This window comes from Hyperolius riggenbachi, chromosome 2, assembly GCF_040937935.1.
Source record: "Hyperolius riggenbachi isolate aHypRig1 chromosome 2, aHypRig1.pri, whole genome shotgun sequence".
NCBI classification, from domain to species: domain Eukaryota; kingdom Metazoa; phylum Chordata; class Amphibia; order Anura; family Hyperoliidae; genus Hyperolius; species Hyperolius riggenbachi.
The window spans coordinates 240,749,915-240,775,736 of NC_090647.1; the positions used below are offsets into that span (position 1 = coordinate 240,749,915).

Below are 25,822 nucleotides of genomic sequence, written 5' to 3' on the forward strand. Positions count from 1 at the left end.
AAAAGACTTTAAAGGGATATTTGGCACTGACGGACAGATGTTGGTAGAACAGCAATGTACTTAACTGTAAATGACAGATGAGAGAAGAACATGGTATTTCCATTTGAAAATCCACATGTCCCTCACATTCCCTGAGGAAGGTAAATGCTTGATTTAAAGTAATCATCATTTTCAGTGCTCTAACTCCTGTGCCAGAAGACTTTTCTACTAGAGAATTCTTAGGTTTTCCTCCCAGTTTTGAGCAACAGGAAGGTCTGATAAACAGATTACAGTTACTTATGCTGAAAATGATTGTGATGGGTTTAATGCAATTTGGAATCATTTTATGATTTATTATAGGATTACTAAAACTCGTATTCTTAGTCTGGCTATTCAGACTTAAAGTGCAGAAACATAATAGCTTAAAGCAAACACATACAACGTTAACTGCAGGAAACCCTCTTTATTTAAGCTGTTTAGCACCCTTTTACACCTTCTTCATGTTTCCAGGTCTTTTAAACTGTCTATGCAGTAATCATTGAAACGGTCTCCATGCAAGCAGACATCTTGGAATACAGAGAGGACACAATGCAGTGACTGCCCATCACTCTCTCATAGCCTCCAAAATCTAGAGACTTCCTCTATTCAAATGTCCTTCAAACATTAAATTATATTTACAAGAGCTGTCCTGTCTCAGAAAATAGGATTATTTCCTTCACTTGGCTGAAGGGCTAGAGTGCTAGACATTGTTCAATCACATACAGTAAATAAGCTGAAGATACAGGAATAAGATCCTCTACATCTTAAAGATTTGACTAAAGAAAGAGCTGCATTCACTGACAGTTTACTCTTAGAGCTGTTAACTCTTATAGTTAAGGGAACAATAGTGTTTCAATTAGGTTGAAACAATCCTTAGGAAAATGTATTACACATTAACTTCAATAAATATTAAATAAAATCACATTGATTAGATGAAAATGCACAACAGACTTTTGGAGGTCTCCAGAGCAGGGCTTCCCAACCCTGTCCACAAGTACCACCAATACTGCATATTTTGTGGAAATCCACAGAGGTGGTTAATAAGCTCTGCTGAGACTAATTACCTTGTGAATGTTTGTGGTTTCCTGTAAAACATGTACTGTTGGTAGTACTTGAGGTCAGGGTTGGGGAGCTTTGCTCTAGAGCACAGGACGGCCATTAAAAATAAAAATTATCTATAGTATTAATGAAGCATCTCCTTTTACTGACTCAATGTCCCTGGTATGTTTTGGTGACAGATTCCCTTTAGATTTTAAGTTTCTAATGTTTCCACACGGGGGCGTAACAATAGACCCTGCAAGGGATGCCTCCGCAGGGGGGCCCAGAATCTACGTGGGGGAAAAAGCCCGTGGGGGAAAAAGTTTGAGAAACTGACGAGCAACTAAGGGCATGGAGAGAAAATGTATTATACTCTCGCACCATTGTTATGTTGACTGCATCTGTCCACCACACAGATAAGAAATCATACACACTTTGGAATTTGTACACTGTCCCTCCTCCCTAGGGTTCGTAAAAAAATATCTGTCTCACAGTGCAGCAGTTCTGATGACTTCATGTACAACATTACAAACAAAGGAGTCACGGGTTGAAAAAAGTTGTAGACTTACCCTCAGAAGACATTCCTAGATTCTTATCACACACAGGCTAGTGACCTGACCTTATGGTGTCTGATTCCTGAACACAGTGGAAATGGGAAAGATTGATGTCTGACTGGCTGCCTCATTGAGAGCTTGTTGCCTCATACTGAGTCTGAGATCCCCTAATAACAGTATAAATCAGTGACATTCTGAACGTTTTGCCAAAGTTACAGTGAATACTATATCTACTGTTCAGCACGTCATTGTTGTTCCTCCATATAGCATGTGCTCTCATGTAGTAAAATAATACAGCTGTGTGTGTATGTATGTACTGGGAGCAAAGCTGCGACGAGGGACTTGTCAGCTGCAAGGCACTGGAGGAAGCCCCGGGTAAGTAGATCTGGGGGTAGCATAGATTGCCTGACATATCCTTTAAGTCTAAGTGTTTTTTTCTGCATGTCGAAAGCACATTGGTCCTTTTCCTGTGCAGAAAGCGAGGGGGTGTGGGGGGGGGGGGGGGCTTCTAAAGTTTCGCACAGGGATCCAGTGATTTCTAGTTCCGCCCGTTTTCACATTTTCCCATTTTCCACCATTTTCTATCACGGCTAGTCAGACTCAGAGCACTGACTGCTAAGTGCCTGCCTTCCTCTGTGCTACAGCCTGTCTCCATTAGTAGACACAGCCAGTATTAAAGCGGACCCAAACCAAAGATTTTTTTAATTCAAAATATTTAGTTGCACTACTCTGACACATACAAAGATAAATAAACACCCCTGCAAGCCTATGAGCATTTCAGTGCCTGCTTTTCACCCTTCTCTTTTTATAACTAGGGTTATACAGGTGGCAGCCATTAGCAATTCCTCCTGTGCCGGACACCACCTACTCCACCAGTTTTCCGGATTCTGTCCCGGCAATATAAAAAAGGAAGGGAGGGGTTCCTCCAATAAATGTAAAATATTTTATATTTGTCATCATGCAGCTGAAAAAAGGATGCTATTTATGATTATAATTTAGAAAATAGATTTTATTTCTGAAATCTTGTATTTTTAATTTGGGTCCACTTTAATACATATATATAAATATCAAAATGAATCATGTAAGGTAATTACTACAGGATGTTTTACAAACATCCTACTTCTATAAAAGGAGCAATATAATGTTCCACCGATGCAGGGTAGCTGCAATGTGTCCAGTAACTAAAGGTGCTGACAGCTGTGGATCTCACAGCCAGCAGAGTGGGAAGCAGCGCTCTTGAGGTCCGGAGATCTGTGCTGTTTGTTAGTATTGTTTGAATACAGGACAGGAGGAAAGGCTGTTCAGTAGAATGTGATCAGTGATACTGACTCCTATGTACACATTCTGTTTTAACCACTTCTGTACCACAGGGTTTTTTGCTGATCGGTGCTGCGTGGGCTCTCCAGCCCGCAGCACCGATCAGCTGGCAGCCAGGGCGATCAGACTGCCACCCTTTTTTCCCCACTAGGGGGATGTCCTGCTGGGGGGGTCTGATTGCCGCCAGCTGCTTGCGCTTGCGGGGGGAGGGCTCTTCAAAGCCCCCCTCCGCATCGCTTCCTGGCCTCCTTCCCCTTCCCTCCCTCTCCCTTCCTCTGTGAGCGGCGCAGGACGGATTTCCGTCCTGCGCCTAATGGGATAGGCTTTAGCCTATCAGATGCCGGCGATCCCCGGCCAATCAGAGGCCGGGGATTGCCGATCTCCTTTACGGCGGTGCTGTGCAGCACCGCCGTATACATGTAAACACCGGGGAAGATCTTCCCCGTGTGTTTACATTTACCCTGCGAGCCGCCGATCGGCTCGCAGGGTGTTCACGGAGACACCCTCCGTGAGCTGACATGGAACTCATACGAGCGGCCGTTTCCATGGAATCCACTTCAGGATTTAGGGGCGTACTTAAGCGTACGCAGAATCCTGAAGTGGTTGATCATTTGTGTCTGAATGTTACTGGATTCCTGGGTTGAGACAGTTTATAATGAGGATTTTCTGATAAGTCTTTGGCTTTTGCCACTTCCTTAATTTCTATAAAAAAAATATACCTATGTCAAATGGAAGTAAGTTTACCACTCTTTTCTGCCAGATGGGCTGCTTTCACTGCATTAATGATTATCCTGACAGAAATCAGTCTCTCTCAGTGGTGAGTGATGCCAAAGCAATTACTGATGCAATAGTTATATACTTATCTAGACTGAAAAAAAGACATGTCCATTGCTTGACATTGAATATGGTTTCTTAACTTTTTATCAACTAGTTTCCAAGGTCCATTTCCAAGTTTGATATCGCCAGTTGGATTCCATTTAGTCTACTGTATATGGTGCTTTACCCCAGGCCTAAGATGTATGACCTTACACTTATCAAAAAAATATTTAATCTTCCAGTTACCAGCTCATGCAGTCATTCTGTAAATCCTCCTGCAGTATGTTACTGCCCTGCTGAATATTGGTGATTTTACATCATTTTGTATGAAATGCCAGGATGAAAAAATTACATTGTATTTGTTTTTACTAAGTCACTTATAAATACATTGAAGAGATCTGGATCCAGTACTAACACTTAAAGGACCCCACTGCTAACACTAACCCATTTTGATTTCGTCCCATTAACTTCTCTTCTGTCCCTTAGCCAGTTCTGTAGCAACATATTCCGCTAGTCCCTTAGCTTTTGTAGAAAGCTATTGTGTGAAGCAGCTTTTGTAAACTGCAAGTATACAATGTTTATGCAACATTTAGATTTGCTCCCGCAGCTCTGCACAGATTATATTGTCTTGTCTCCTAACAGTCTCTCAGAGGGGCTCGCAATCTAATTCCTACCATAGTCATATGTCTAGTGTAGTGTATGTATCGTAGTCTAGGGCTAGTTTTCTTATCTACAGTATATGTTTTTGGGATGTGAGAGGAAGCTGGAGTGCCCAGAGGAAGCACACGCGGACACAGGGAGAACATACAAACTCTGTGCAAATAGTGCCCTGGCTGGGTTTCAAACCAAGGACCCAGCACTGCAACATAAGAGTGCTGCCCATTATGTCACTGGGCTGTCCATATATTTGCCCATTATGCCTATGCTACAATAAAGTAATTGAACTTTAAATACATGCTGTGTGGTGCCAGTCCTTTGGAGGATTACAGTGTTTGTGACCCCTTGGTACAGGGGCGAGGACCTTGGCACACCGCCTCAATTGCACCATTGTGGGTGCTCCTTGACCCTTTGCTTCCCCATTTATAGTCATGGCAAAACAATTCTGGGAGAAGTGACACATTCTCTGACATAAATGCAAGGGTACCAATATTTTTGGTCATGACTGTTTATTTATATACTTATATGATACACAGATAGAGCTGGCATCTTGAGGAAGGAAATTGTCACCCAAAATCATCGCTAACAAGTATATAAACAGATGTCGGTAAATTAATCATGTACCTTAATAGTACCTTAATACTTAGAATTGAAGCTTAATCGGTCAAAAACTAAGTGTGTTGTCAGCCACAAAAACACAGAATACAATAAGCAGAGCTGTCCATTTTACAGGATTTGAATTTTGAGAGCTGTAATAACTTCAGATATCTTGGAACTGTTTTAGATGACAAAAATATGAGAGATGAGATCAATATGATGATAGAAACTCATTATGGAAGTTATTTTTGCACTGCAGAAAGTGTTCAAATCATGTTAAATCACTAGAAATCTAAAACTCACAGTATATCATACAGGGACAACAGTAGTTACCTATGTTGCTGAAACATGGAAACTGATGAATCGAGATGAGGCCCTCCTAAGGAGGTGGGGAGAAAAAGATTACAAAGGATTTGGGGACCAACAGTAAATAATGGACACTGGAGAAGAAGGACAAACAAGCAGCTTGGAGATTTGTGTCAAAAGCCAGACATGGTGTCTGAGATGAAAGGCGATACACCGAGGTGTCTTGGACATATAGAGAGGATAATAAATAGGGCTGTGAACAAAATTTTGAATAAACAAAAAGGATGTCACTTGAGAGGAAGGCCAAGGATAAGGTGGCTCCATGATGTGGAGGAGGATTTGAAGAAGATGGTAGTTAGAAGACTAGAGGGATAGGAATAGAGCAGTAAGTAGTAAGCACTGAGCAGAAATTGTTCAGGAGGCCAAGGCCCTTTTTGGGCTGTAGTGCCAAGGAGTAAGTTGTAAGTAAAAAATACTTAGCCCAGCAAAACTAAGAAAAATATCTAGTTCAGCTCTCAACATAAGGTACTGGCAGTGATTTGATTTATGCTTGGATTTTTCAAGTGCCTTTCTGGGTCCAGATTAACATGTGCTAATCCCAAACTCTCTGGGTTTCACTGTATTTTCTCTATGGTTTGTGTTGGCATTACTCTTGTTAAGTCTAGATGAATATATACTGTGCAGCTTGATTTGGTGTCCCAGAAGTGGCGTAGCTAAGGAGCTGTGGGCCCCGATGCAAGTTTTACATTGGGGCCCCCCAAACACTCTATATGTAACAATTGACACGGCGTACCAAAATCTGCCAAGGACAACCACAGTGTCAGAGGTGCAAGAAGGGAATGGGGAACAGTTTGTTAAGGATTACCACTATTCAACGTATCTATAGAAGTCATTATTATGAGCACAAAACAAATAGAGAGCTAATACTGAAGTTGAGTGAGGGCCCTTCGGAGCCCCTCTGGCCCAAGGGCCCCAATGCGATCGCAACCTCTGCAACCCCTATTGCTACACCCCTGTGTCCCAGGATTTGCTGACACTGACCACCAATAACAAGATTGATTGAGCATGCTTGCTGCCACCAATGATTGACACAGAAGCATAGTACAATGATAAACGATTTATGCAGAAACAATACAATACAATAACATTTGTAAAGCGCTTTGCTCCCATAGGACTCAAAGCGCATGAAACAAGAATTATAAACAAAAATAAAAACACAATTTTATAGAGACTGTAGAAGACGAGGGAAAAAAACACAGGGACACTGGGAGCCCTCTTTGGTGCATTATCGAAAGATACTTGGCTAAAATAGGAGTATATTATACTCACAAGTGTTGGTTGCTTGAAGAGGCAACCACTCTGTAAAGAAATTGACCTCTATAAGAGAACTCAACCAATGGCAGCTGCTGTATTTCTATAAAGATTCTATATAAGGCCTCTGCTTAAAGAGGAGCTGTTAGGTGTAGGGTCTCAGAGAAAAAAAAAACCACATATATCAGTAGCTAAATATTGGCTGTACTTACATTACATATGCATTTCACTGTCCACGTTTGGATTTCACAGAATTTTTATATAGTATTTGCAGAGAATGATGCTCCTGACAACTCATGGCAGGTTCCATGTTTGTCTGTCTCCTATGAAGCCAATTGTGATGTAATATCCACCCTGCTTCCTGATGATTCAAAGATCCTAATGGGGACAACACTACTGTGCAGTGAATATTAATTATCCATGGGGCTAGGAACAATAGCGGACTTATGCAGTATACTGTAACGGAACATGTGCCCTGTGATTTTTCAGTGCTGTGAGTTTTAGGCTGCTGTTACAAGCTGCTGTAACATGAGCCTGTATCTCCCCACTGTGAAATCAGCCTTAGGGTGGGATAGGGAAATGAAGGGGAAGGACCCAAGGTTGTGCAGTGGGGAGAAGAAGCAGCACCAGAGTGCTCTGCAGTATCTGCTATGCGTCCTGCCGGCCTCCTTAGGAGCTTGGGAATAAAAAGCCTTGCTGTTCAGCAAACATCCATGTAAGAGAGATTTTTAACTTCAGTATTGCCTTTTTGGCTTTCTTCTAAACTGTTTAACACAGGAGAATAGAGGTTTAAATTAGCTTTTGCAGCCTGACAGTTACTCTTTTAATATATCTCCTTGTTAGCTTTGGGAGAAAAAGGACAGGCACATGGGAGAATGTAATAGCATGCAAGGCAGCAAGGGGCACCGCCTTACGTCATCAGGAAAAGAAAATAGTAAACATTGCCAAATGTTTGTGGATATCCACATCAGCACTGTGTGCCAAATTACACAGATCATTTCAATTAGCTATATTCCCAATTATAGAATAGAACTCAAATGGTTAAACTCAGCATGCTGTACAATTCAAAGGACATTACTAAAGCAATGCTTTGAAACAAGAGATTGGGATATTTGTATTTATGAGAATTTCAAAAGGAAAATAACTTTATAGATATTTATGGGTTCTGAAGAAGCAGTGGAAACAATATTATTTTATACATTTCTGCTCTGCCAAAATTCTTATAAAATAAGCAAATGAAAACCATGTGCCTGCCATGTGATGCTGACGCTTCATGGCTAAATACACAATGTACAGCAAAATCAAAGGTTAACCTTGCTGTAATAAAAATCTGTAAAGCCGTTTTTAGTCTTTTGCCCAAATTGTCTATGGCCACTGGCCATCTGTACAAAACTATGAAACAGCTGAAGGCACACACCCTACCAAACACAGCAAAATGTTGTGTGGATTCAGGACAGATGGACATTGTTGTCTATTGCTAGATCAATGGTCTAGACTAGAGTAACCAATCTATATATATAATATATTTATGTGATATGACTGGCTGCGCCGCTCTCATTCAAAAGGAACATAAATACCAATGTCTATATAGCTCAAACACTGAACAAGAGTTGGCTGTGGAGGTATCCTCAGTATGATGAATGTATATATGTGTAAATTCCACTGCGCTCTCCTTGATGACCTAAAATAAAAAGAACACAATCCACATCGCGTGATCCAGTTTCCACAGAGACTTCCTAATCACAATCACCACTGTGAACAATGTGTCCTCTAGTGTGTATCCTCCACCAACATAAAAGGGGCTCACCGGATGTCAGCCACCTCGCTTTTCAGGTGGGTCTCAAGCTCACTCCTGTGTATCACCAGGCCCTTCAGTGACTCACAACCTCCAATTCAGTAGAACAATGCATTTATTCTCCATAAAAACTTTAAAACAAAAAGCAGTAAAATCCTCATTGCGCAGCAAGTCAGTACAATCAGTATCCACTACTGCGCTTCTCGCGCTGATTGCCTACTTACAGACTAAAAGAAGAAAGAAGCTTATCTGGGCGGTGATGCTGAGGTCCGTAGTGCGCCTACACGTGGTTTCCCGGCGGCGTCCCGCTAAGCAAGGGTCCCCGTTAATGCTAGGCTTCCACCCGACCTCCTCCAACGCTCCCGCCGTGGACTTCCGTACGTGATGACGTCACGCGCACTGGCTCCGCCCTACGCGTTTCGTCCTCCAATCAGACTCATCAGGGGCTGATGAGTCTGATTGGAGGATGAAACGCGTAGGGCGGAGCCAGTGCGCGTGATGTCATCACGTACGGAAGTCCACGGCGGGAGCGTTGGAGGAGGTCGGGTGGAAGCCTAGCATTAACGGGAACCCTTGCTTAGCGGGACACCGCCGGGAAACCGCGTGTAGGCGCACTACGGACCTCAGCATCACCGCCCAGATAAGCTTCTTTCTTCTTTTAGTCTGTAAGTAGGCAATCAGCGCGAGAAGCGCAGTAGTGGATACTGATTGTACTGACTTGCTGCGCAATGAGGATTTTACTGCTTTTTGTTTTAAAGTTTTTATGGAGAATAAATGCATTGTTCTATTGAATTGGAGGTTGTGAGTCACTGAAGGGCCTGTTGATACACAGGAGTGAGCTTGAGACCCACCTGAAAAGCGAGGTGGCTGACATCCGGTGAGCCCCTTTTATGTTGGTGGAGGATACACACTAGAGGACACATTGTTCACAGTGGTGATTGTGATTAGGAAGTCTCTGTGGAAACAGGATCACGCGATGTGGATTGTGTTCTTTTTATTTTAGGTCATCAAGGAGAGCGCAGTGGAATTTACACACACACACACATATATATATATATATATATATATATATATATATATATATATATATATATATATATATATATATATATATATATATATATAATAGAGTAAGTGCCTCAACCTTCAAGCAAGAAGAAGAAGTAGCGCCCTGCCCCCAGGGCCGGTCCAAGCAAGAAGAAGGGGCTGGTCCAAGAAAGAAGAAGAAGTAGTGTCATATCAAACCAAGGGCAAAGAGGGATAATTTGCATATTCAGTAGCAGTGCATTGTGGGTAACCACAAATGTTCACATATAGCTGAATTATTGCAGATTTGCTTCTCTTTTAAGAAGGACAATTACACCAAGCTTTGCTTTTTTTAGTAGGAGGGCTTTTTGGTCTCTTTCATCCCCCTATACATTCTTAGTAGTTTGGGTCACCCTGAGCTGCTTGGTTACTCTGTTGTACTGGTCCAAGCCCTATCTCATACAGCCTTATCAATCCCTGCTATGTACAGATGAGGACCAAATGTCTGAAATAGGCTGTCACATGTGGGTTTGATATGACTGTGTAAAAATTAAAGCTATAGGCTTGCTTGACTTACCAAGGGTGAAAAGGAATAATTTGCATATTTAGTAGCGGTGCATTGTGGGTGATCACAAATGTTCACTTATAGCTGAATTATTGCAGATTTTTTCTGTTTTAAGAAGGCAAATTACACCAAGCTTGGATTTTTTTAGTAGAAGGTCTTTTTGGTCCCTTTTATCCACCTATACATTCTGAGTGGTTTGGGTCACCCTGAGGTTTCTCTGTTGTACTGGTCCAAGCCCTATCTCATACAGCCATATCAGTCCTTGCCATGTACAGATGAGGACCAAAAGTCTGAAACAGGCTGTCACATGTGGGTTTGATATGGCTGTGTAAAATTTAAAGCTATAGGCTTGCTATACACCAGTGGTTCTGGATGCTTGCTTGGCTTACTAAGGGTGAAAAGGAATTATTTGCATATTTAGTAGCAGTGCATTGTGGGTAACCACAAATGTTCACTTATAGCTGAATTATTGCATATTTCCTTCTGTTTTAAGAAGGCAAATTACACCAAACTTTGCTTTTTTTAGTAGGAGGTCTTTTTGGTCCCTTTTATCCCCCTATACATTCCGAGTAGTTTGGGTCACCCTGAGCTGCTTGGTTGCTCTGTTGTACTGGTCCAAGCCCTATCTCATACAGCCGTATCAATCCCTGCCATGTACTGATGAGGACCAAAACTCTGAAACAGGCTGTCTACATGTGGGTTTGATATGCCTGTGTAAAATTTAAAGCTATATGCTTGCTATACACCAGTGGCTCTGGGTGCTTGCTTGGCTTACCAAGGGGGAAAAGTGGTAATTTGCATATTTAGTAGCAGTGCATTGTGGGTAACCACAAATGTTCACTTATAGCTGAATTATTGCAGATTTTCTTCTGTTTTAAAAAGGCAAATTACATCAATAAAGTGTGTGGCATTGCAGGAAGTGACGACAGTGGAACGCACGATGGAACACGGAAGAGGTGAGTCATCCCCACCCGCTGCCTCTTACTAATAGTGGCGGCTGCTACTGTGCTTAAGCAGGAGGTAGAGCACACATGGGGGACCCAGTTGAGGGGGAGTCCAACCCCCCTCCCCGCCGCTGTGTCCAATACCCCCTTCCTGCCCTCTACCCTCTTATGCGGCGTATGCTACGCCGCGGGTCGGCTAGTACATTATAATTGTTTATGAAATCTCCTTTTATTTACTAGGTACTGTTAAGAGCAGTGCAGCATCTATCCTGTTTACCAACTGGGAAACACATTTCCTGCTATCAAGCAGATCAAAAATACTTTACAGAACACCATTCATCATAGAACAGAACACCGTATCATTATTTAATCATTATTGCGCGACTGACCTTTTTGACCTTCTAAAAACAATCATCTTTGGCTATAATACGATATTAGGTACAGCAAATTAGAATACATGTTGATTGGATTTTTTTTTTACTTGTGTACTGTCTATGTACTTGATGTATTGATTACTATGGAAGATAAATCTCAAGTGTGGAATCAAAGTGGATTTTTTTTGCATTTATAAAAGAAGAATGAGTAAAGTTATGCAATTCAAATTTGTTTCTTGATCATTACTTGCAATGTATATCCTTTGGTAACATAAAGATTGTTAAGGGTGTGATGGAACACCATTAATGATATGCTAATACTCCTGTGTAAATATATATAGCTTTTTGCATACATACAGACTCACACCAGGCATTTTCATAATTTCCACTAGCCACAAACAATCATGAGTGGAATGTGGAGACAGAGAATTCTTCTTGTTGGTGTTCTCCTTACCTTGTGTCTGGCTTCAAGTTTTCTACTGTAGAATGTGTCTGATTTGTGACTATGATTGACTGATCCTTCCCAGTTGGTCCTCCATTTTCCTTTGAAATAACTTCATATTCTAAAAGAGAAGATAGATTTTCAGTGCAAATACCCAACAACACTGCGCATTAAAAGTAGTGGTGGTCTTATGCAATAAAGAAGGAGAAAAGGTCAAAGTTCATCATCTGTAGCAGTCTGTCAGGGTCCATTCTGCCTTCAATGCAGTCTATTCTGGTTTGCTGTTTTAGGCTACTCTCTCTTGCTACTGGCAGTGTTTATTAATTAAGCCAGCTTTGATGTTCCTGGGATCCAGAGGGATACCTATAGAGGGAGTCATGGGTACAGCACTGTGATGGGATTGGATCTTAGTGGCCACAGTTCTCGTATGACCCCCAGAAGATGGGCCTGGAGGCCACAGGGGTCATGACTGGAGGGATTCATCGTTATGACACTGCTGGGATCAACACTTTGAATTGTTCTTTGTGCCTGTGTATTCAAAATCTATAGGGCTGTTTTTTTCAAATAGAGAGAAGCTGTAGTAAATGTGTTGGTATGCGTAGCCCATCGATCTAAAGCCTAGTTCCAGGAGAAACATGTACATTTAAATTTTGGATAACTTGTCTATGGTGGAGTGATTTACCCCTGCGTCTTGTCCTTAGAACCTCCATGGAGCTTGGTGGCATGAATATGAAAACTGGTACTAGTCCCAGAGACAGGAATGAAGGACAGCAATAAGAACTAGTCAAGGATTCTAACTCTTCTTTATTCTATAAAAATGTTTTATTTCTTGCCATCTCTGTCACATTTGGAAAGCTTTCTCCACTTTCTTTCTGGACAGGAAATACAAAAGCTCTCACAGATACGCACACAATAAAGTTGTAAAGCTCAAGAGAGTTTATTTCATTTACCGCACAACCCAAAACAATATTTTTCCTGGCTTTTTGTTATAAAGTTATGAATGAAAACAGAAAACATGAAATGGTAACTATTGTCAATCAAAATGAAACAAAGTTAGTAGCTGCGCTAACCCCAAATCATGTACAATATCTTCTTCTATTTTGAGTTTGCTGCAGAGGATTCCAGCTGGATAGTCAATTCAATATTGTTAGTTCTGTTGAGCTCTCTCAAACGTATATCAGCCTGCAATGCATCAAAAGCTGCACATAGCATAATATAGTACTGTGAACTGGTACTCTCACTCAACACGTCACATGCAATCCTCTGTGAGTGTGAAGAACACAGTGCTTGCACTCGTGGGCACACTGCACACACCTATTTTCCTGCAGCTCACCAGATTCCAGCCACCTCTTTTTGCAGGTGGGACATGGGTTATTTGGTAACTCTTAATCACTGCTTAGAAAAGGATCATCAGGGTTCTTCTGCCACGGTCTTCTCAACTTTTAATCTTATAAAACATAATATAAAAAAACTTATAGCGTAACACATTAAGAAAAATAGCCCTTCTCTCTGCGCATTTATATTGCACTTACGTGGCCAAGGTTATGCACAGTTTATCAATATAGTGCTGACTGCTGTCCTCCCGCTATTCCAGTGTGCCCAGTGGGTCTCTTGCAGCATTCCACTTAACTACTGTATCGTACCACACCTTGACAGCTCATTGCTCTTTTTATTTACCACAATTTCTCCCCGCCGCTGGGCGTGATGACGTCAGACCTGCTGGCTCCACCATGTGCGTTTCGTAGTCACTTCCCGGACTCATCAGGAGGTTGTTGAGGAAGAAGCCTGATGATCCTTTTCTGAGCACAAGGGATGGCATCTGATGTGTTGAGTGAGAATACCAGTTCACAGTACTGTATGTGGAGTTTTCGATGCATTGCAGGCTGATATACGTTTGAGAAGGCATAGCAGAACTAATGATATTGCTGTTGCTATAGAAACTATTACTTAAAAACCATGTTGACACAGGATATGTGGAAAAAGACCAGGTTTTGGCATAGGTCACTGTGGTTTCCCATAGCAGTATTTAAAAAAAAAAAAAATTTGCAGAAAAGGTAATAATTGAATACTTTGTACTCAGCACAAAATAAAAAAAAAATCTGGAAGCATGAAAAGTATTCTGTTCAATAGCAATGTGGGAGAGAATCGCATGGCTATAATGCAGAAGAAATAGACTAGGTGAGGGCTTGCCTGGAACTGAAGTGCACAATGTCAGTGGGAGAAGTGGTTTAAAAGACAGGTACATCTGTATCTAACATACCCCATACTTGCTGACTTCTGAGTGGGAAGGCCCAGACTAGGGTAATGTGTACCTGTGTGTATCTGTTTATGGTGGGAGATTCAGATCTTGGTTGTTAGTTGTGTCCACCCCTTCTTAATACCCCAAGCTGGTCACATTGGCTAAATGTCACTTTAGCAGTGCTCACCTGCTGTCACCAATATCACATGGTTAACCTCTCTGACGGTATTCCCAACCAGGCTCAGGCTAAAATAAACATGCTGCAAGTGGTAATCCTGAGCCTGGGACAGGGCAACCGTCATTCAGGGTACTGTGCAGAGCGCATTGGAGCGCCATTTTATACTTACCGTACTTTCTGGCAATCCAGCCAGTTTCCTACTTGTCCACGGGGCTCTCGATCCCTCGGGTGAGTTTGGTGTCTGTCACTTGATGACAGATGGCGATCTCACCTCAGCGGTAGAGCACCACCCAAAGGACAGGGGGAATCCCTGGATCCCAGGGAGGCGAGTAATGTGCAGAGGCTGCCTGAACTGGCTGGGAGGGGTCTTGAATTTAGAGTTTAAAAGCAAAAAAAAATTGCACCACTTTTAGACTCTAATGGTGGCCACTAACGATCTAATCTTTGTCATCCAATCTTATCATTTCTATGTAATAGAAGGGAACTACCTAAATTATCAATTCAATATATTCACTCAGTTTACCCTTATACTACATAGATTTGGTAAAAGTGGATGAAAAAGATTGAATCATTAGTGGCCACCTTAAAATCCAGAATTAATCAGGATGCCAAGGAGGTTAATGATGATGACAGCTGGCCAATGGTAGCAGCTGAGTGTGGAAGTAAGAGGCAGGCATTCAATAAATAGTTGAACACAGGTCCACTTTAAAGGACATGACAATAAAAAAATATTTTTTACAGATTACTTACCAATAGAACAAATGTATTGAAATAGACAGTCAGTTAATATATCGAAACTGTAGGTACTTTATAGTAAGAGTAAAGTGATGCCCTTTGACATGTTTTAAAAAAAAAACTTCACGTTTAAAAATAATAGTTATACACACAGAGCAGAAACCTATCCAGAAGAATGCAACACGAGTGTTTTTTATGGAATTAGCTGCTTTGCCTAGTTATTGGCCTGTGCTTGGGATGAGGGAAAGAGGACTAAGCAGGCCTGTTTGAAATATATAAAACAATATTTATTGTTACTTTGAAACACAAATCCCAAACAGCAATAATGTGTGTAATCATGAAAAACAAAAAATATCCCCAAGGCAACCCCAGCAATTTGCTTTAGTCTCAGATGCTGAAAATTGCCTTCTAATAAAGAAAGTTTCAATTTACAGGAGGAAGTAAACTTACTTCAGTCATCCCAATAGGTTACAGATCACATCTAAATATAGTCTTCATTAAACTATAGTGTATAGGAATATGCCCTACAACATGAATTGGCTTAATTGCAGGATAAAATAAATATGAATCAATTAGTGGCAAGGAAGTTGGGCTCTCACAAAGCCGCATTTTGTATTGAAGAGTGACTTCATATGCCTTGCGAGTTTATGCACCATTGAAAGCATTCACGCAACATGCTACAAATAGCAGCCAGACTTATAGCAGAGGAGAGTAGTTGTGCTTTTTGTCCATTAAGAGATTGTGTCAATGCCTGATAAATGTCCCTAGGGGCTGAAGAGTTGTTTTTAACTGCGTAAATAAACTCATTTAGGTTCCCACAGACATGAAATAACATTTGGTCCTTCTTGCCATTTTTAGCTAGAAGGAGTGGTAGTTACACTTCTAAGGGTGCAACTTCAGGTTGGAAAAATCATTTTGACAGGTTAGAAAATCTGGGCTAAGCACTTGTGAAGCAGGTCATTAAAGCACTGACAATATTAGAATAGTAATTATTTAAATGATTCCTAAAAGTAATCTGTCACCAGTGGTGTATCTAAGGAGCTCTGGGCCCGAATGCCAGTTTTACAATGGGCCCCCAAGCACACTATAAATAACAATTGATATGGAGCACCATAACTTGTCAAGGACAACCACAGTGTAAGGTGTAAGAAAGGGAATGGGGAACAGTCTGCTAATGATTACTACCATTCAAAGCATCTATAGAGGTGATTATTACCAGCACAGGACCAATAAAGAGCTAATACTGTGGTTGAGGGAGGGACCCTAGTGGTCCTGAATGCAGTCGCAACCTCTGCATCCCCTATTGTTATGCCACATAAACTATCATTTACCCTACCTTAATTCAGTACTTCTTTGAAACCCTAACCAATAACCTTGTACTGACCGTTATCTGACAGTAACAGTCAGAGAAAATATAACATTAACCTCCACTAACTTCCTCTCACTGCCCTAATTATACTTACCTATCAGAATATATAGTCCCTGTTAGGCATGCTGATTCTGAATGAATAAAGTAATATGTACCGGTAGTTGAAAAGACATTGTGCTGGGCTGGGACTACACCTTGAGTGATCTTCTAAGCAATGTATGTATGATCAGTGGTGGATCCTGTAGATGCAGCACTACACCTTGTGTGATCTTCTAAGCAATGTATGTATGATCAGTGATGGATCATGTAGATGCAGCACTAAACCTTGTGTGGTCTTCTAAGCAATGTATGTATGATCAGTGATGGATCATGTAGATGCAGCACTACACCTTGTGTGATCTTCTAAGCAATGTATGTATGATCAGTGGTCGATCATGTAGATGCAGCACTACACCTTGTGTGATCTTCTAAGCAATGTATGTATGATCAGTGATGGATCCTGTAGATGCAGCACTACACCTTGTGTGATCTTCTAAGCAATGTATGTATGATCAGTGATGGATCCATCCTGTAGATGCAGCACTACACCTTGTGTGATCTTCTAAGCAATGTATGTATGATCAGTGATGGATCCTGTAGATGCAGCACTACACCTTGTGTGATCTTCTAAGCAATGTATGTATAATCAGTGATGGCTCATGTAGATGCAGCACTACACCTTGTGTGATCTTCTAAGCAATGTATGTATGATCAGTGATGGATCCTGTAGATGCAGCACTACACCTTGTGTGATCTTCTAAGCAAATGTATGTATGATCAGTGATGGATCCTGTAGATGCAGCACTACACCTTGTGTTATCTTCTAAGCAATGTATATATGTTCAGTGATGGATCCTGTAGATGCAGCACTACACCTTATGTGATCTTCTAAGCAATGTATGTATGATCAGTGATGGATCACTGTGATGATGCAGCACTACACCTTGTGTTATCTTCTAAGCAATGTATGTATGATCAGTGATGGATCATGTAGATGCAGAACTACACCTTGTGTTATCTTCTAAGCAATGTATGTATGATCAGTGATGGATCATGTAGATGCAGCACTACACCTTGTGTGATCTTCTAAGCAATGTATGTATGATCAGTGATGGATCACTGTGATGATGCAGCACTACACCTTGTGTGATCTTCTAAGCAATGTATGTATGTTCAGTGATGGATCCTGTAGATGCAGCACTACACCTTATGTGATCTTCTAAGCAATGTATGTATGATCAGTGATGGATCATGTAGATGCAGCACTACACCTTGTGTGATCTTCTAAGCAATGTATGTATGATCAGTGATGGATCCTGTAGATGCAGCACTACACCTTGTGTGATCTTCTAAGCAATGTATGTATGATCAGTGATGGATCATGTAGATGCAGCACTACACCTTGAGTGATCTTCTAAGCAATGTATGTATGATCAGTGATGGATCATGTAGATGCAGCACTACACCTTGTGTGATCTTCTAAGCAATGTATGTATGATCAGTGATGGATCCTGTAGATGCAGCACTACACCTTGTGTGATCTTCTAAGCAATGTATGTATGATCAGTGATGGATCCTGTAGATGCAGCAATACACCTTGTGTGATCTTCTAAGCAATGTATGTATGATCAGTGATGGATCACTGTGATGATGCAGCACTACACCTTGTGTGATCTTCTAAGCAATGTATGTATGATCAGTGATGGATCCTGTATATGCAGCACTACACCTTGTGTGATCTTCTAAGCAAGGTATGTATGATCAGTGATAGATCCTGTAGATGCAGCACTACACCTTGTGTGATCTTCTAAGCAATGTATGTATGATCAGTGATGGATCCATCCTGTAGATGCAGCACTACACCTTGTGTGATCTTCTAAGCAATGTATGTATGATCAGTGATGGATCACTGTGATGATGCAGCACTACACCTTGTGTTATCTTCTAAGCAATGTATGTATGCTCAGTGATGGATCCTGTAGATGCAGCACTACACCTTGTGTGATCTTCTAAGCAATGTATGTATGATCAGTGATGGATCCTGTAGATGCAGCACTACACCGTGTGTGATCTTCTAAGCAATGTATGTATGATCAGTGATTGATCACTGTGATGATGCAGCACTACACCTTGTGTGATCTTCTAAGCAATGTATGTATGATCAGTGATGGATCATGTAGATGCAGCACTACACCTTGTGTGATCTTCTAAGCAATGTATGTATGATCAGTGATGGATCATGTAGATGCAGCACTACACCTTGTGTGATCTTCTAAGCAATGTATGTATGATCAGTGATGGATCACTGTGATGATGCAGCACTACACCTTGTGTTATCTTCTAAGCAATGTATGTATGATCAGTGATGGATCACTGTGATGATGCAGCACTACACCTTGTGTTATCTTCTAAGCAATGTATGTATGATCAGTGATGGATCCTGTAGATGCAGCACTACACCTTGTGTGATCTTCTAAGCAATGTATGTATGATCAGTGATGGATCCTGTAGATGCAGCACTACACCTTGTGTGATCTTCTAAGCAATGTATGTATGATCAGTGATGGATCATGTAGATGCAGCACTACACCTTGTGTTATCTTTTAAGCAATGTATGTACAGTATGTGCAGTGATGGATCATGTAGATGCAGCAGATAGGGAGGAGAATCCAACTCTGCAAATTTAATCCAGTGTTCTTATCATAACTTAGATAATGAGAGATAAGTTATGAGGTAAGTCAGATAAGGTGTGAGTTCATAATGTGAGTGAATTCATGAATAAGATTTTGTGAATCAATCTGATACATTGTAATACAATCATCCTTAAAGAGAACGTGAGGTGGTTCTTGGGGGGGGGGGGGGGGCAGATGGGACACAGAGGAATGTTTTCTGCCTCATGACATTCCTCTGTGTGTCCCCAACGCCACTCTCTGCCCTCCCACCCCCACACTACAGTCCCCCTGCCGCAGCGCAATGACCCCCAAGGTTGGCGACATTATTTGTCGCCATCTTGGACGTAAACACAGGGGAGAGGAATTCCCTGGTCAAAATGCCCACCGGTGGTTCCTACAGGGCTTCCAGAGCTGCTCTCTTTTAATATAGATTTGAAAATGATAGCAAAACTTTAGCAAAAAAAATTTTTTTTCTACCTACTTACTTTGTTTCTGTCTCTAAACTTGGTAAACAATTGCATTGGATCATTTTTGTCAGCTCAGTGTTGCAGACATTTGAACATTTTGCTGAATTGAAAGTACCATTAAACAATCAGAAATGAAACCTGTGCAGCAGCGTCAATAGGGTAAAGCAGCGGACCTGTGTTTCATGGAACCACTTATTCTGGATATTTTTAGTTTCTGGCTTTGTAATGAGCTAGTTAGCAATGTTAAAGAATGTGCCAGCAAAAAAAAGTGTGTCAGACAACATCTAGCTAAGTCTATTAGTCTTGTTACCTGGTTAAAGGAAATCTGCGGTGGGAGAAAGACGGAGGCTCCTTTTTCTCAGCCCTTTCTAAAAATGTTTCTTGCCTGACTGTCTTGGTAAGTTTTCAGTTGCAAGAGTAGAAAAACATGCATTCATTTACATCAGACTAAAGTCAGTCCACCTAATTGGCATTCTTGGCCAGTGACATGGAATGGATCACTGTAAAAGCCAGGAAAATAGCATTTTTTGAAAAGAATGCCAGCAACAGCACTATGCATATTTTTCTGAGTATGTACTCTTTAGGGAGCTGTCAGAAATGCTTAGCATAGGATCCATTAACATGTCTGTTTATCCGCTGCCTTCCGTTCCAATAAACTGACTGTTTTTAGTGACAATGTGAACCTAGCCTAGTGTTCATTACTATTCAGTACAGATGCTTAGAGTAAAGTTTGGTAGTGTTACTGATGGTACTGACTTTTGATTCAAATTAGCTCCATGTGTTACTAAAGTACTAAGGAAATGGTAGGACAGTTAAACCAAAAAATATATGGTACATCCAAATATATTTCCATAAAGGAATAAGTGTGTCCTGCTGGTTGGCAGATATAGCATTATCAGAGCTCAATCATGCACCCAGCTGTTTGCCTTGACTGACAACCTGGGCAGAGATCTGGGTGGACAAACCTCACCCCAGTCCTGCCCATCTATGGCTCACAGGTTTATGAATAACATCTAATAAAGCCATTTTAGTAGTAGAAGTGTAGTGAAACAAGAAAGGAAGAGTAAGGTTTCACATAGGACAAGGGATGATGTTAGCATTAGAGTAATGGGTTCAAAGTCAGGACCTAAATCTGACCAAAGTCTAGACCTAAATCTGATTTTTTGGGTTATTCGTGTGACCTTTATTTCCTGTGCTTGGTTACATAGTACTGTAATTTCATAGTCATAATCACACATATTCCCCCATTGTTGGTGTTCATCTGTTATTGCCACGTACTCCACAAAAATCCCAGCATTCAGCGGAAGCATGGTGGTGTTGTTGTTTTTGCAAATTGACACATTCCATTCTCAGATAAATACCTAGGAAGAGTTCTGTAAATGTCTTTTCTTTGCAGTTGTGTTGAATGGCAATCTTGAAATATGTGTTAGAAAAATAAGGATGTGAAAATGCTACTAACCAGTAACTGTGTCATTGTCTGGCTGCTCCCAGTCTAGAATAACAAAGGATGGACATCCCTCTACCGTCACAATGGTGAGATTGGATGGAGGGTTCTGAGGAGCATTCAGGACTTCCTGGTTGCCTCCTTCCTCAGTAGGGAAGTGCCTCATAGACTCCGTGATGGAACAGGGTATGTTTTCTTCTTTACTCATATATTTTACATGTGGTGCTGCAAGAATATAAATATAACATGATGGTGATGCAAGCATACCATAAATCAACCTGGGTCATTAGCATGAACTTGAGTTAATGCTCCATAATTACTGGCAATTGGTTAAATTATAAACTGGCTTCTCACTTCTTTAACACATTCCAGTGGCAAGATACTGTATGCCAACCCAGAATTCTCAGTTCTGTTCCTCAGTCACTGCGTGTTCAGAGCCAGATCATGATGTATTCCCCAGATGAACTTTCAATAATGCAGAATAAACAAGAAATGAGTTCAGATGCATGTGTGTCACCTTCATTAGGAACTTGGGGGAGAGCATGGAGACACCCTGCAGGAAACTCTTACCACTGGATTCTCAAAGATATATTAGAATCTTATGGTTCCTTTAGCTCAACGTTGAATCCTGGATTATCTATTTTGGGTGAAGTCAGGCTAAATATCTCCAGTCATAGAAATTACACTGTGCAGCCTTTATCAGCATGGCCAGATGGAAAGCTAGTGAACTATTACATAAAGGGCCTTCAGTTTTCTCAATTAAATTCTTTGTTTGTTTTTACTTTTAGTGAAACCTGCAGCCTCTGTATTCATCTGCTGTAGGCTTTGTGTTTCAATGCTGTACTGCATGTAATTTCACTATCCATCTGAAGATGTCTCCTTATAGTTCTTGATTGTTAATTATGTTTCACCTGCAGCAGATTACTAAGATATCTTATAATTATGATGGCTCTCTTGTCAACTGCATTTCATCCAGTGCAGTAAGCCTGAGTCATTATAGCCACCCACTCTCAAGCTACTTTTGGCACCGTGAAGGGGCATGGCTACAGGTGCTGATCACCCACCTGGAGAGAATCATGAGACGCTATGTGGGGTAGTTTGAGAATGGACTGCTATTCACCATCACTTTAATGCCCATGTAGGAAAAGAGGGGAAGAATATCTCATCCAGACACCCAGACTTCCAGTTGCTGTGGTGTGAAGTCCTAGGGTCTACTTTCAATGGGATCATGTGTGATTTGACTCCTGGTAGGCAAGTACAAGATGGTTTGGGATTATTAAACCCTTCTAATCTGCTAAATGGGAGAAGAAGAGAGAAAAGGATTGTAAATAAACACTTTCATAGCGGCTTTGAAGGGGGAGTGGCTGAACATGACATGGTAATCCTATTAGGGTCTTGCTCCAAACGTCCCCCTTTTTGTTGATTTTCTTTTTTTTGCATGCATTTTTTTGCATTGTAAAAGTGTGGAAAGAGTGTTTGGAGGTAAAGAATATCCAAAAAGAAATAAAAAATAAGTAATTTTAAATGCTATATTATTGAAGGGAAAATCCCTACCTGTGTATCTGGTTTTGCCCAGTGCATCAATGTCCGATTTTGGCGATGGACTGAATACAGTGGCATCCACTAAAAATTAACCACAATTGTGTTAGAATTTTTACTTTGCATTCAAGTCCATTCATTCAGGTACATGTTCTCGTTCCACGTATAATACTTGGCATTCACAACCATGAATATACATAATAAAGAATAAATAATATATTCTATACATTTTAAATGTTTCCTTTACATTCTCTCTTTTTTTTATTACTAATAATTAATTTATCAATACCACGAATCAGTCTGAACAGTAGAAGACAGTTAAATTAAAGTTTTTGGATACATTTGATCTGATGTAAAAATTAGATTCTTTCTGTAATAAATCACTATTTAGACAGAACTTTACTTACCATGATTCATAGGGAAAAATAGGAACAACAATGGAGATAAAGAACACATAAAGTAGCAAATGTTACACATAAGACTTAAAAGCAATACAGAACAGTTTATATAGGCGTACAATAACTCAACTTTGCATACACACACCTATACAGATATGTACTCATATACATACACGTGCGCACACACACACACCCACACACACATTCACACACACACACCCACACACACACACCCACACACACATTTACACATGCAAGCAACACACACACATGCTCTTAAAGCCTAACAGAATTAGCACGCTTCCCTAATTTTAATGTAACATTGCCCAGTGTTATATACTGTATGTGCCTAGAAACCTATCGACTTCTACCGGAAATTAGGTTTATAGTGTATATGCAGTAGGTTTGTGTACTGAATGCCATGGTGGCACTTTTAGACTTCAGGGCGCATATGCGTTTCACCTTTTCTCCTGAGTTTTCTCCTTAGTGATATTTTTATACCTTATTGCCATATGGAAAAAAACACATTGCAAATAATAATCCATAAAGTGTTTATATCATGAGTAGAATGGGAATTGATCCCCAACTGGGGGAACAAGGCGTACGTATGTGTACACAGCCGGTGAGCTGAGCGCAGGGGGAGCCAAATAACGGCTCACCCTGCTGACTCTCAAATCCCAGGCAACAGATAAATACTATTCCCCCTTCAAGCCACAGCAACTTGGAGGGAGGACTATTGCAGAGTCCTCTGCATAGCTGGAACCCCAGATTAATCTTACAAGCCCCACACAGTATAACATATACTGCTGTGGCGGCGCTTAGGTTCGGCGCTCAGTGCTGAGGACCGTGCGCCGAAACCACCTGCTTCAGGAATAAGGCCTCAGTCAGAGAGGTACAAGTAGTACTTTTGTATTGGGCATAAGAATGTTAAGTGTAACTCTAAAGTGTAACATTTATGAGGCTGACAACTTTTTTATGAATATTGAATTTCTTAAATTATGTTTATCCAGTAGTAGTAGTAGTACTGTAGTAGTCTTTCCTTTTAGTACTATACTTGCTGTAATGCACTTACAGGCTTGGGTGTAAGATACAAGGATTACAGGAAGAAGAAGAAGAAGCACCCTAGTAATGCCACATAAAACATTTAGTTATTGTATTTGAAAGTCAACCCTTTCTTGACACTTGTGACTCCAGGAACTTAACTAAGGAAATGTAACCATCTAGCCTTAAACAGCTGGTTTTTGTTCTTTTCTACAGCAAGATACAATGTTTTACAATCTGCCTGGACAAGGTTTCTTTAAATAAAAAGCTCTAATCCAGAGCTACAAGGATCAGCAGTTGACAGAAAATCACTCGCTGCCTGTAAATCATTAGTGTTCTGAAACCTCACCTCCCTTGAGCGGTAAGATGGCCATCTTTATCCAAAGTTTTCAGAGGATCTTTGGCTTCAGAGCTTCGGGACATTTCATTAAAAAAAGTGCCACTGCGGTTTTGCAGAAGGGGGATGAATGTTCAGCGCTCTAATAATTTACAAGTGGCGGTTTAGTGGGTGAGTTACTACCACTGACACCCGCCGATCTTTGCAGCTCTGGGATAGAGCTTAGTATGCCGACAGGGTCATCTGCATAGTCCTTTCTCCATTAAGTGACGTACTCCATGCTGGACAGAATTTCTGTAGGTCCACATAAGCCCCTGCATCGCACTATACTCAACCTTCAACAATTACTGTGTCTCCATAAACTTACATTATTGCATAAAGTGTGCGGTAGGCTCCTTTGCCGCCCCCGATCGAGACTTTCTGTCCAATCTAATCAGTAATTTTTACCAAAATCTTGGCAAAAATCAAAATAACGATCAATGTGACGTGATAATGTGATTTGGTAACGAAAACTGATGTCTGTATTGCTAGCTTTAGACATAGGTAATAATGTAGCTGGTAGAAAATACTTGGACAATTGTGGGTAAAAGATCCTCCAAAAGTTATAAGTGCCGAGTATGTTTGGTAAAACTCCCTCCCAGGAATGTGTGTGATGAAATAACATTCAGTGGAAGAGAATGTGTTCCATGGAAGCCCAAAGCAGACACTCAGATATACACTATGGTGGAATATCTGCTAGGGCTTAATTGCTCATCTCAAGTTTCCATTCTGATGACCCTAGGGGACCCAAATGTTGCTTGGTCAAAAAATAAGAGGAAATGTCTCCAACAGGAAGAGAGAGCTCTTACAGCCTGCCAGATGTTCTAACCCTTTCCTACTCTATTAAAAATTAATTGGAGTTGGACTGTAAATAATTATACTTTTCTGTCCACTTTACAAACATTTGTATTTTTATCCATGGTGAAGTCTGAATACTGACTGTAGAGCTTTCTTTTCCCAGATCAGAGCCTGGCTGCAGTGAAGAAAACTTAGGTAATGTGTTTGCCAACAGCAAACTGAAAGGAACACCCAGCAGACTGAGATCATTATTATTCCTGGATGAAAACACGTCTTAATGGCAAATGCCCTTTTCATAAGTTTTCCTTCTTTTTAACGTTGCTGTTTCTTTGAATCATTGTTTTTATTCCTGGATCAGAATGTTTAGTGGAACTTGAAGAATTCTGAAGAATCTAATCTCATGTGGAACTGGAAAACAGAGTCCTAGGAATCACACATATTTCTTACTTTCAGATTAGTTTACTGCTTTATTTCTTAAAGACGAGGCAGTTTTATGTTTATACATAATGTTTTGAACATTTTCCTGTTCTTCTTCGGTTCTTCTCTATGGCACATTTAATTTTTACTTTGCCATATATCTCTCATTTTTTTGTTTTTTTCCATATGGAGAAGTAAAACAATTTTTTCATTACTATTACCTATCCTTCTGCTATGCTTTTTGTATGTGGTATTTGACAGAATTCGCGTTTAACGTACTGTATAGCCAAAGGAGGGTAGGAGGCAGAAAATGAACAAAATTATTTAAATATTAAATGTGTAATGTGAAA

General features: G+C 40.7%; 1 protein-coding gene across 34 annotated transcripts in view; it reads right to left on the minus strand.

Annotated features, from left to right (window-relative positions):
* ABI3BP (ABI family member 3 binding protein) overlaps positions 1-25,822 on the minus strand; it is a 500,595-nt gene that overhangs the window by 85,419 nt on the left and 389,354 nt on the right. For all 34 annotated transcript variants that reach the window (XM_068268431.1, XM_068268429.1, XM_068268426.1 and 31 more), the window contains 3 exons: positions 22,458-22,526; positions 20,919-21,128; positions 11,773-11,881 (listed from right to left, as the gene is read on the minus strand). In XM_068268431.1, the coding sequence (XP_068124532.1) occupies positions 11,773-11,881; positions 20,919-21,128; positions 22,458-22,526 (388 nt within the window). The remainder of the gene's footprint in view (positions 1-11,772; positions 11,882-20,918; positions 21,129-22,457; positions 22,527-25,822) is intronic.